Source organism: Tupaia chinensis, unplaced genomic scaffold (genome assembly GCF_000334495.1).
Source record: "Tupaia chinensis unplaced genomic scaffold, TupChi_1.0 Scaffold000186_1, whole genome shotgun sequence".
Lineage (NCBI taxonomy): Eukaryota > Metazoa > Chordata > Mammalia > Scandentia > Tupaiidae > Tupaia > Tupaia belangeri.
The window spans coordinates 1,046,758-1,059,807 of NW_006159661.1; the positions used below are offsets into that span (position 1 = coordinate 1,046,758).

At 38.1% G+C, this 13,050-nt stretch overlaps 1 protein-coding gene across 4 annotated transcripts in view; it reads right to left on the bottom strand.

Annotated features, from left to right (window-relative positions):
• The window catches only part of RNF17 (ring finger protein 17), a 153,871-nt gene that overhangs the window by 91,788 nt on the left and 49,033 nt on the right, over nt 1-13,050 (bottom strand). For all 4 annotated transcript variants that reach the window (XM_006146723.2, XM_006146722.2, XM_027771133.1 and 1 more), the window contains exons 12-14: nt 10,383-10,541; nt 6,529-6,718; nt 5,592-5,760 (exon numbers count right to left, since the gene is read on the bottom strand). In XM_006146723.2, coding sequence (XP_006146785.1) covers nt 5,592-5,760; nt 6,529-6,718; nt 10,383-10,541 — 518 coding nt within the window. The remainder of the gene's footprint in view (nt 1-5,591; nt 5,761-6,528; nt 6,719-10,382; nt 10,542-13,050) is intronic.

A 13,050-nucleotide genomic window follows, 5' to 3' on the forward strand; every position in this document is an offset into this window, starting at 1 on the left:
ATTTCAGGACATCAAAGGTTTTTTTTTTATTAAGACCTCACCAGGCAACAAAAGAAAAACCAAAGGGGATTACATCAAACTATGAAGTTTTGTACAGCAAAGGCAATGATCAACAGAGTGAAGAGATAGCCTACAGAATGAGACAAGGGCTTATTTTTAGAATATACGTGCAACTCAAACAACTCAGCAAAAGAAAATCAAATAATCCAGTTTTTTAATGGGCAAATGATCTGAGAAGCCATTTCTCAAAAGGCAAGTATGTGAAAAATACTCAATATCACTAACCATTAGAGAAACATAAATCAAAATTACAGCATATCATCTCACCCCAATCAGAATAAACATTATGAAAGAGACCAAAAAAAAAAAAAAAAAAAGACAAATACTGGTAAGGATGAGGAGAAAGAAGAACTCTTTCTTATACACTGTGGGAAGGCATGCAAAGTAGCACAGCTATTAACAAAAAACAGTATGGAAGTTCTTCAAAAACCTGCAAATAAAACTCTTTATGATCTAGTAATCCTATTATGGTAGATAGCCATAAGAAAGAAAAACAGTATGTTGAGAAATATTTGCACTCCTATGTTTATTTCAGTACTATTCACAATAGCTAAAATATGTAACATAGTCAACCTGTTTCCATCAGCAGACAGATGCATTAAAAAAAAAAGTGGTATGTATGTATGTATGTATGTGTGTATATATATATATATATATATATATGTGTGTGTGTGTATATATATATATATATAGCCGAATACTATTTAATCATTAAAAAGAATGATATCCTGTCTTTCAAGGCACCATAGATGAGCCTGGAGGATATTACATTAAGTGAAATAAGCCAGGCACAGAAAGAGAAAATCTGCTTGTTTTCATCCATGTGTAGAAGCTAAACAAAAACAAAAACAACCCAAAAAAACCAAAGAACCCCCAACAACTTGGCCTTATAGAAAGAGAAAGTAGAATAGTGGTTACTAGAGGGTGAGAAGGCAAAGGGGCTGGGGGACAGGAAGTTAGGTAAGCAATGTAACCATTTAATTAAGCAGCCTCATATGTCAATTTCACTTTACCATTATTTTGTAAACTTGCTGTTAATTAAAATAATTTTTGTGTTAAAAAATGGTAAAAATAAAATTGGATTGTTAGAAAGGAAGGGAGGGGGAGGGTAAAGAAGGCAGGAAGTGAAGAGTAAACAAGCTTGTGAGCCTGTGCCATTAACTTAAGGGCAGTCCTAATTTTATAAATGTATTCTCAAGGTATCCACGAGCAGTTTCATTCAAGAATTTAGTTTCACTTTTTAATATTAATATTAAAAAAGACCTTAAGCACTGCACATGGATTATTCACTTAAATGATGAAAATCCAATTTTATCATTCATAATCATTTATAATGTAAGTCCAGCAATAAAACCAAAGTATTTATAATCACCATCAGTTAATCTAGTTTCTGATATTATTGGATTGTTGGAAAAGTCATGATGCATTTTTGCACAGAAAAACATGTCATGACTTTTCCGACAACCCAATAGCAACATGTGAGATACATGCTGCTTAAAGGATAAGAAAAAACATGCATTGGAAAAAAAATTAAGTTGATCTTTGAACACTGAAGTATTCATAGCTCCTTCTTCTAGCCCAAACATCTAATCAGAATCCATGTATCTTTGAGGAGGACCCTGCTCCTTTAACTGAAGAGGGTCTGCTCCAAATCTCTCTTTCTGGCCCAAATACCCAGCCAGCTTCCACACACTGAGTGTCAAGACAGATCTAGGTGCACAATAGCCAAACATCTGAATACTTTTAGGGTTGAAGAAAGCTTCAACCCCCACTGAACCAGCTGCACAAAGGGAGACACTCATCTTCATAAACCTTAACTCAAATCTCTTTCTGTGGATACCACATTGCAAAACACAGTAGAGGAGAGAAACTGACATAGAAGTTTCTCACAATAAAGTGAAGCATACAAGCTTACAGTAGCAGAAAACTTCTCCAACAAATTAGCCAAAAGTGAATACACCACCAAATGACTAAAAATCAGAGAAGAGAGGGAACCAGCAGTTAGCGTAATGGCTATGTTGCTGGACTCCCACGTAGTCGACCGCGGTTCCTGTCCTAGACCCAGTGGCTTAAAACTCACGCTGGGCGCGTGTGTGTGCGTGTCCAAGATCCCAAGAGGAGAATGGAGGAGAAGGGATTGAGGCGTGACCATCCCCCCTGGGGGGTGATTTCTCGCTTTCTGTCTTTATGTCTCTCTCTGTCTTTCTGCCGAGCGCGCGTGCCCTATAGTGAAAACCTCTCAAAAAAAAAAAAAAAAAATCAGAGAAGAGACTGTGAAGTGAAAAGCAGGGAGAAATACAGAGCTGCAGAAAGAGCGTGGCTCATCTCCTCACACACACCTCTGAACTCTCAGCAGCTCAGCCCAGGTGCACCTGTTCTCTAGAAAATGGGAGGCCTTTGTAATATTCAGTTGCAATGACAAAAGTACAGGTTGCGTGGTGAGCATCAGGAAAATGGAACTGCAGAGATATTGTGGGTCATTACCTCCTGTACACCTCTAAAGCTCAGCATTAACTCCAAGAAATTAGGAAGAAATGTATAATCCACCAGATGACCATAAAATACCACGGAAGCATAAGAAAAGTGAGAAACCAAGAAAATATCTCTCCCCCAAGGGAAAAGGCAGCCTTTCATCATAAACAGACAGTACAATGGAACTCGTGGAAATGTCAGATAAAGAATTCAGAATTTTTATAGTGACAAAACTAATTGAGATGCAAGAACAGAGAGATAACTCCAGAAGATACAAGAGAAAAGACACAATGAGTTCCAGGAGATGAGGAAGTTCTTCAATGATTTGAAAGAAGAAATACACACCATAAAAAAGAATCAAATGGAGATGTTAGAGATGAAAGTTGTAATATGGCAAATCAAAACCTCTCTAGAAAGTATTAAAAGCATATTAGACAATGCAGAAGATGGAATCTCAGGTGTCAAAGAATCAATAAAATGTGGAAAAGACTAGGAAAAAAAGAAATGATAAAAGGGTATAAGTGTGTAAAGCAATTGTGATATGAGAAATGTCATGAATATATTAAGTATATAAAAATACAAATAAAGCTTATTATAATATATATTTATGTATATAAATATATAAAAATTATAACTTGAGAAAACATTCTAAATATAGTAAATCATAAAATGGGCCACAAAAAATTAAGAAATAGGGACCAGCAGTTAGCGTAATGGCTATGACGTAGTCGACCGCGGTCCGAGTCCCGGACCCAGTGGCTTAAACTCACACCGGGCTTGTGTGTGGGTGTGCCCAAGATCCTGAGAGGAGAATGGAGGAGAAGGGATTGGTGTGGCCATCCCCCTGGGGGATGATTTCTCACTTTCTGTCTGTCTCGCTCTGTCTTTATGGCAACCACACGCACCCTGTAGCAAAAACCTCAAAAACCTCAAAAAAAAAAAAAAAAACCCAAAAAACGAAAAACCTCTCCAAAAAAAGAAAAAAAAATCATGGTGGAGAGGTTTTTGCTATAGGACACGTGTGCTCTCCAGAAAGAGAGAGAGACACACAGAGACAGAAAGCGAAAAATCATCTCCCATGGGGGGATGGCTACGCTGCAATCCTTTCTCCTCCTTTCTCTTCTCGGGATCTTGGGCACACATATACAAATGCTTGGTGTGAGGTTAAGCCACCGGGTCCAGTACTCGAACTGTGGTCGACTACATGGGAGTCCAGCGACATAGCCATTACGCCAACTGTTGGTCCCATTTTTCTTTTCTTTTCTCTTAAGAGAGAGATTTGTTATAGGGTACATGCACTTGTGAGTGAGACAGAGAGACAGAAAGCGAAAAATCACTCCCTGTGGGGGGGATGGCCATGCCGCAATCCCATCTCCATTCTCTTCTAGGCATTTTGGGTAAGCACGCACACACACCCAGCATAAGTTTCAAGTTGCTGGGTCCAGGACTGGAACCACAGTTGACTACATAGGAGTCCAGTGACGTAACCATTATTACTATCTACTGGTCCCAAAACCATGATTTCTTTTTTAAGAGCTGGATACTTTTTTAAGAATTACTTTTTATTTAATTTTATTCATTGTCATTATTTTATTCTTTATTTTATTTATTTATTTTTTGAGAGTTTTTTTCGCTATAGGGCGTGTGCCCTCGCCAGACAGACAGAGAGAGACAGAGAGGCAGAAAGCGAGAAATCACCCCCCAGGGGGGATGGTCATGCCGCAATCCCTTCTCCTCCATTTTCCTCTCGGGATCTTGGGCATGCACGCACACGCACCTGGCGTGAGTTTTAAGCCACCGGGTCCAGGACGTGAACCGCGGTCGACTACATGGGAGTCCAGAGACATAGCCATTATGCTAACTGCTTGTTCCCTATTCTTTATTATTATTATTATTTTTTTGAAGTTGACTAGAGACAGACAGAGAGAAGGAAAGTGAGAAAAGTAAGCTGCCAGGACTGGGACTTGAACCATGGTCAGTCATGTGTGAGTCCAGCTGCATCAACCACACCACCAGGCAGCGCCCCCCAAAATCACCATTTCTTAAAAGCAAAAAAACAAAAACAAAAAACAAAAATTTCTCTAAACTTTTCATGATTATAAAAGCAAAACATACTCTGCCATAGACAATGCAAAAAAGCAGATAAAAGAAAATTAAAGCCATCTCACCAACTTGAGGAAAGTACCAGTGTTGATATTTTCATGTGTTTCCTTTTACTTTTTTATTCATTCACTCTTTCAAATAACTGTTGAATGCCTACTACATGTAGGTGATTTACTAAGTGTGGGGAAAACAATGATCAGCAAAGCAAAAAATGGTGAGACTCCTACTTTCATAGACCTTATAATAACATAACTGTTTAAAAGATATTGTTACACAAAATTCCTGTCTCTTGGAAGTTTTCAATCTTGCTAGAGAACATACATTCATAAATATTACAAAGCAGAATGCAGCATGGGCCACAGAATAATGAACAAAGTGCCACAGAAATGGGAGAAATGTACAGAAACACCATAACATATCTTAAGCCTATTTTTGTATCATTGACTACAAAGTTTAGTGGTCTACATAGATATTTTACCTATCATTAGGTTCATATACATTTATTCAACTCAATTTCTCAATAAGAATATTTTCCATTATAAGAGGTGATGTTCATTTCTTTTTTATTTTTAGGTTTTTGCCATAGGGTATGTGTGCTCGCCGGAGAGACAGAGAGAGGGAAAGTGAGAAATCACCCCCTGGGAGGATGGCCACATTGCCATCTCTTCTCCTCCTGGAATTTTGGACAAATGTGTATACGTGCCCAGCATGAGTTTCAAGCTGCTGGGCCTGGAACTCAAACCATGGTTGGCCATGTGGGAGTCCAGCACCTTAACCATCACGCCACCTGCTGGCCCCCTCATTTCCTTTTTTATTGGCACTAATAGCTTGTTATGCAAACATACATTTACTAATAACTGGTTCTTTGAGCTTACACTCTGCATCCTGATTGGCAATAAAAAGCTAAAACTACAATATTTAGCCTCTGAGGAAGAAATAATTTAAGTCTCACTTACTGAATTCTCTGGAACAATGTCTTTCAATGAGCATAGCTGTGCTAATGGTGGGATGTTGCTCAGCACTCCTTCAAAATAAGGTTCAGATTTCCTTAGAACCAGGCATAAGTCATTTACTGTAGTATGCTGCTCAGCAATGTGCTTTGGTCTCACAAGGTTATCACCAACTCTAGGAAAAATTCCAATAATATTTATTGAAAATGCTTCAAATTTGAACTTACCCCATAAAATGCATGCATTTCTAAGGATACTTTCCTTATGTTAAATCTTCTACAAAGTTATATGCCAAAGTCATACTTACTAAAGAGATCTAAGTTTCCATAAGAACACTGTTTTTAACCTATAAATTAAATCTCAGATTTAACTTTATTTTAAAAATTTATTTCTATTATCTTTCATATACCCATTCAGTTTAAATTTAAAGAGGAAAGAGACCCTCTCCCCCAAATATAAATCTATTTATTATGTTGCATTATATTGACAATGCTATAGTTAATACTGTCCTTAACTACAGAAACATTTTCAGTTTATCCTTAGAAGATCAAGAAAAACAATGTTTTTAATAACTAGAATAAGTTAGATAGTATGTCACTTTAACATGAATTAAATTATAGAAATCTAACATTAAAAATTAACCCAATCATCCTGCAGTTAACTGTAACACTTTATTTCAGAGAATTAGTTTTGTGCATTTTTCCTGTTTTGAAGCAACATGAGAAGAGTCCTTAAGTTTGGAGTACTCCTGAGCTCCTCTTCTAAGAATACTGATAAGTGATAATATCTCATTTATTTAGTAAGACAAATACAAAGCAAAACAATAAAACATATGCCCTGAAAATGAAGAACAATAAATTACTGTTTCTGTCCTTAATTTCCTTTCTTCTTTCATCCCCCTCCTCTACAGGCCAGTAGCACTTAATAGTTATAAATATCATACCCTGTAACAACTAGGACTTCAGAATTTCCAAAATCTACCATGAATATTTTTATTAGTGCAACTTCATGAACTGAGAATTTGGTTGGTCTACAAGACTTCCTGATATTTTTACTTTCTATTGGAATTAATTCAGTGATAGTTCCTCGACACCACATTCCATTTTCAATACTGCTGACAAATATTTTTGAACCTAAATAATGAGGGAGACAAATCATTAGCAATATGCATGGAGAAAGACACCTAATAAGTTCTAATTTAGAAACACATTTCACTACTAGGAAGTCTTAATTCATTTACTTACTGATGATATAATACTGTATCAAGCATTATGAGAAGGATATACAGCAGTAAATTATGTCAGTTTCTGTTATACAGTAACGTACAAGCTAAACAAGGAACAAAAGCACAGACTACTAAAGTCAGCAGTCACTTAACAAGCTATGATTTCTGAACTACATTAACAAAGATGATGAGATCATCTTGCCATCAAGGAGTCAAGAAAGGAAGAGAGACAGGTAAATACTTGGTTGTCAGAAAAGTCATGACATATTTGTTCTGTTATTCAAAGGTCATTTATTTATATATAAGAACAAAGATCAGGGCCAGCAGGTGGCCTAGCGGTTACATTGCTGGACTCCCATATAGCCAAACATGGTTCCAGTCCTTGACCCTGTGGCTTGAAATTCATGCTAGGTGGGTGTGCATGCATGCCCATGATCCTAGGAGGGGAAGGGATTGTGGCATGGTCCTCCTCCCCTCACCACACCTCTGGCCACCTTTCTTTCTCCCTGCCTCTGTTTCTCTTTCTCTCTGGGAAGCACATGTGCCCTAAGGAAAAAAATATAAAAAAAGGAGAGAGAACAAAAATCAATGAGTGATATGTTGCCTGTTTTGTTCTATAACCTTTTGCCAACTTTCAGTGAGCTCCATAATTCCTTGTTCATAGAATGACCTTTTTTGGTGACAAAGTGAACAAGGTGCTGATTTACAACCTCATCTGAACTGAATGTCATACCACAGAAGGACTTTTGAAGAGAGCTAAACAAGTGGAAGTCTGATGACATAAGGTCAAATGAGTACGGTGGATATGACAACACAGTCCATCCAAGTTCCAATAATTTTTGACAGGTGATCATACTTATGTATGGTCTTGTGTTGTTGTCATGGAACACAACTCCTTATGATCAATGAGCTCTAGGTGTTTCTGGATGATGGATTTGTTCAAACTATGCAATTGCCGATAGTACAGATTCAAATTGATTGACTGGTTTCTTGGTGGAGCTCAAAAAACACGACACCTTTAAAATCCCACCACTCTGAGAACATAACCTTGTTTTGATGAATGTCTACTTTTGGTGTTGTTTCAGGCGAATCATCATGTCGAGGGAGATCGACCATTTGCACACCACATTGGTGTAAATGATCCACTTCTCATCACAAGTTATCAGTCACTTCAAAAAAGGATCATTTCCCTAATGGTTATGAGCATTTAGCAGATGCTTGCATGTACTGTCAAATGAACTTCTTTGAGCTCATGAGGAACCCAAATATCATGTTTTCTTATGTATCCCAGCTTCTTCAGGGGGTTGTGAATGCTTGAATGATGGATGTTCAACATTTCTGCAATCTCTCATGTTGTGTAACATGGGTTTGCCTTTATTTTGTCATCATCAACCTTAGTGAGCCTCCCTGACCAAGGAGTATCATTAAGATAAAAATTACCGGGACCAGCAGTTAGCATAATAGCTATGTCGCTGGACTCCCATGTAGTCAACCACAGTTTGCATCCTGGACCCGGTGGCTTAAACCTCACGCCAGGCGCGTGTGCGTGCCCAGGATCCCGAGAGGAGAAGGGATTGTGGCGTGGCCATCCCCCCGGGGGGTGATTTCTCGCTTTCTGTCTCTCTATCTCCCTCTGTCTGGCAAGCGCACGCGCCCTATAGCAAAAATCTCTCAAAAAAAAAAATAAAAATTACCAGCATGAAATTTCATGATGTTCTTATAGAACACTGTCACTCGGGAACCAGCAGTTAGCGTAATGGCTATGTCGCTGGACTCCCACGTAGTCGACCGCGGTTCGCGTCCCAGACCCGGTGGCTTAGAACTCACGCCGGGCGCGTGTGCGTGCGTGCCCAAGATCCCGAGAGGAGAATGGAGGAGAAGGGATTGCAGCGTGACCATCCCCCCGGGGGGTGATTTCTCGCTTTCTGTCTCTATGTCTCTCTCTGTCTGGCGAGCGCACGCGCCCTATAGTGAAAATCTCTCCAAAAAAAAACACTGTCACTGTAAACTTTCTGCAACTTTTCACAAGTTTAACATGTGTTCTTCCCTTTGTGGAGGTAAAACAGTAAATATGGCAAAAATGCAGTTTGGTCTTCCATCTTAAAACTTGTTGTAAGATCTCTAAAACTCAACCAAGTCATCTAATTTTTTTAAATAATGAAGCTAAAACTGTCAACTGTCAAATGACATAGCAATAACATTGATGTAAATGACTGTAGCATTTCCAAAAATGAACTACCATCTGTTGCAAAAAATGTGTCATGACTTTCCGGGCAACCCAAAACATTGCTCTAATAACCCTGTATTTACCACAATAAAGACCATCTATCCTTGTGCATGTACACACACCTACAGATATACACATATTGAAGTTTTTAATAAAGGAAGAAACAACTTACCTTCTCTTGATAAAGGGAAGTGAGAGCATAAAAACAATGAAAGGTAGCTTGAACAATACTGAAAATTAATCAACACCCAGTATTGCTGACAAGAGAAGAATTAAGGAAGGACTTAGCAGTAAAGACAGATCTTATGGAGAGACCAGATGGATTACAAATTAATAACCAGGAAAAAAAGATCAAAAAAGAGGCCTATGCTAAGTGGTTATGTCCTATACTGAAGGAGTCAGATCTGGATAACCATGGTTTGAATTCCAGCCCCGTGACTTAAAAACCATGCCAGACACATATATATGACAAAATACTAAGATAAATAATTATGTATATACAAATATTCCAAAATATAAAAAAATTCAAAAATTTGAAACATTTCTAATCCTAGGCATTTTGGATAAGGGATATTCAACCTGTAAAATCAAATTCAGTAAAGAACATTATAAGAAAAATACTTGTAACAAAAGCCTAAAGCATGGAAAATTTACTTATCCTAAGAATTAAAACAGGCGCATTGCCCTTACAGCTATAGTTTATGGGAAATAAGAATGGGTACCACAGGCCTCCTGAATATCATGTAATTGTTCAATGTTAGTCCAGTACTCACATGTGGGAAGCAAGGTACCAAAGTTACACATGAAGAATCATCTTTAATGTACAGCTTTCCCTGGAGACATGGAGAAAGCTACATGATCTATCATTAGTTTTGTAATTTAAAAACAATTCAAGCCTGGCCCAGGTTGTGTTTGTAGTTGGATGCTGCTGGAGGGGGAACATGGGAGGGCCAGGTTTGGACACCAGACCAATCAAGAGCAAACTAGCATACACCTGGGATCCTAGCTAACAGGGACATTGCTAAGAAAGGACAGCAATGGCAAGACTCTGTCAAAAATACTTATCTTTTTCTCCCCTCTTCCCATTCTGTCTTTTTCCTTCACACTAAAAGTTATTTATCTACTCCATAATGGATTTTTTGTGTATATCTCACTCTTAAAAAGTGACAACATTCAATTTAATCCTTAGCTAACTTACCTATATAATTTAACTTATGTTAAATAATTCCAAAACTTTTATTCTATTAACTTTGTGCAAAATACTATAACAAGTCTATGTGGATTGTCCACATGTTACCCTATTTTACTACATTTGATATTTTAACTTGGAGCAATATTTTATTACCTAACTCCAAAGTGTCTGAAGGATTGAGGTGTAAACTCTTATTGCAAAATTGATTCACCTTCTTCTCCAACATTGTTACATCTTTCATTTGTGAATACTTCTGGATGTAGAAGTGGCAAGGATTTATTACATGGCTTACAAAAACTAGCTCTGGAGAACCTGGATAAGAATCACATTTAAACCATATTAATAAACCATGAGCTAGGAAAGAATTTACACAAGTAGAACAAATGTAATAACTTCTAAAATAATATGTTTCTTGTGGCATTGTGAACTCCAAATTAGGTCCACAAAAGAGTCCAAGCCCAAAATGACTGACAAAATAAATGAATCACCTTCTACAATTAATTCTTTTTTTTTTAAAGAGATATTTTTTGGGACCAGCAGGTGGCTTGGTTGTTAAGGCACTGGACACTCCCACCTGGCTGACCATGGTTCGAGTCCCAGACCTGGTACTTACTTTCTCGCTTTCTCTCTCTCTCTCTGTTTCTCTCTGGTCAAATTAAATGTAAAAATAAAGGAATGAATAAATAAACATTAAATAATAATAATAAAAATAGATATTTTTGCTATAGGGTACATGTGCTCACCAGAGAGACAGAAAGAAGTGAGAAATCATCCCCAGGGAGGGCCATGCTGCAAACACTTCTCCTCCATTCTCCTCTTGGGATCTTGGGCATGCATGCACATGCACCTACCTGGTGTGAGTTTTAAGTCACCAGATCTGGGACTCAAACAGTGGTTGACTATATGGGGGTTCAGTGAAATAACCATTATGTCGTCTACTGGTGTCCGATGAATTCTTTAGCAACTCGAATAGCAAAAACTTCATACTGGTTCATTGGAAAAGTCATGACGTATTTTTTTTCATGTTTATCTATGCAAAAATGCATCATGACTTTTCTGACAACCCAATATTACTTGCAAAATATGTTATGTAAATGGAATCACAGTTCATGTGATACATTCTAAAGTTGGTGTACATGATACAACTCCACTATCTTCCAAAACTTCAGTTTATTTATAAATATATTTGGAACTCAGAACACCACTGATGATGATCAGGTTTCTAGGACAGTCTCCTAAGGCTAACTCAATCTATATTATTCCTACAGAACCGATATAGCTTATAGCAATTGTGAATCCCAGTTCTTATAAGTCAGATTAGAAGAGTGATAAAATGTCTAGACAAAGTCAAAGTACTTACTAATATTTAAGAAAATGTGTGTGTGGGAGCCAGCAGGTGGTGTAGTGGTTAAGGTGCTGGACTCTCACATCACTGACCATTGTTTGAGTCCTAGACTTGAACACTTGAAATTCACACCAGGTCCATGTACCTGTGTGCCCAAAATCCCAAGAGGAGAATGGAGGAGAAAAGATTGCAGCATGGCCATCCCTCCTGAGGGGTGATATCTCACTTTCTCTCTCTCTCTGACTCTGTCTCTCTGGCGGCCGCACGTGCCCTATAGCAAAAATCTTTTTTTTTTTTTTTTTAAAAAAAAGGAAAGAAAATGTATGTGTGTGTGTGTGTCAGTAGATGTTGGGCAGGTAGAAGTGAAGACAGTGAGAAAAATTTCTGTCTATGAGTAATTAAACAAAGTGATTCAACTGATAAGTAAAGATCACAAAAGTATCCATTAAGGGAGGAATGCAAAAACAGAACAATGTGGGGTGAGCAGGTGGCATAGGGAATAAGACCCTGGACTCCCATATAGCCAATCATGGTTCAAGTCCTGGACCTGGTAGCTTGAAAATCATGCTAGGCATGTGTGTGTGCATGTCCAAATCCCAGAGGAAAATGGAGGAGAAAGGATTGTGGCATGGCCATCCCCCTTTGAGGAGGTGATTTCTCACTTTCTGCTCACTGTCTCTGTCTCTCTCTGGTGAGCACATGCCTTCTCCTCCATTCTCCTCTTGGGATCTTGGGCATGCATGCACATGCACCTACCTGGTGTGAGTTTTAAGTCACCAGATCTGGGACTCAAACAGTGGTTGACTATATGGGGGTTCAGTGAAATAACCATTATGTCATCTACTGGTGTCCGATGAATTCTTTAGCAACTCGAATAGCAAAAACTTCATACTGGTTCATTGGAAAAGTCATGACGTATTTTTTTTCATGTTTATCTATGCAAAAATGCATCATGACTTTTCTGACAACCCAATATTACTTGCAAAATATGTTATGTAAATGGAATCACAGTTCATGTGATACATTCTAAAGTTGGTGTACATGATACAACTCCACTATCTTCCAAAACTTCAGTTTATTTATAAATATATTTGGAACTCAGAACACCACTGATGATGATCAGGTTTCTAGGACAGTCTCCTAAGGCTAACTCAATCTATATTATTCCTACAGAACCGATATAGCTTATAGCAATTGTGAATCCCAGTTCTTATAAGTCAGATTAGAAGAGTGATAAAATGTCTAGACAAAGTCAAAGTACTTACTAATATTTAAGAAAATGTGTGTGTGGGAGCCAGCAGGTGGTGTAGTGGTTAAGGTGCTGGACTCTCACATCACTGACCATTGTTTGAGTCCTAGACTTGAACACTTGAAATTCACACCAGGTCCATGTACCTGTGTGCCCAAAATCCCAAGAGGAGAATGGAGGAGAAAAGATTGCAGCATGGCCATCCCTCCTGAGGGGTGATATCTCAC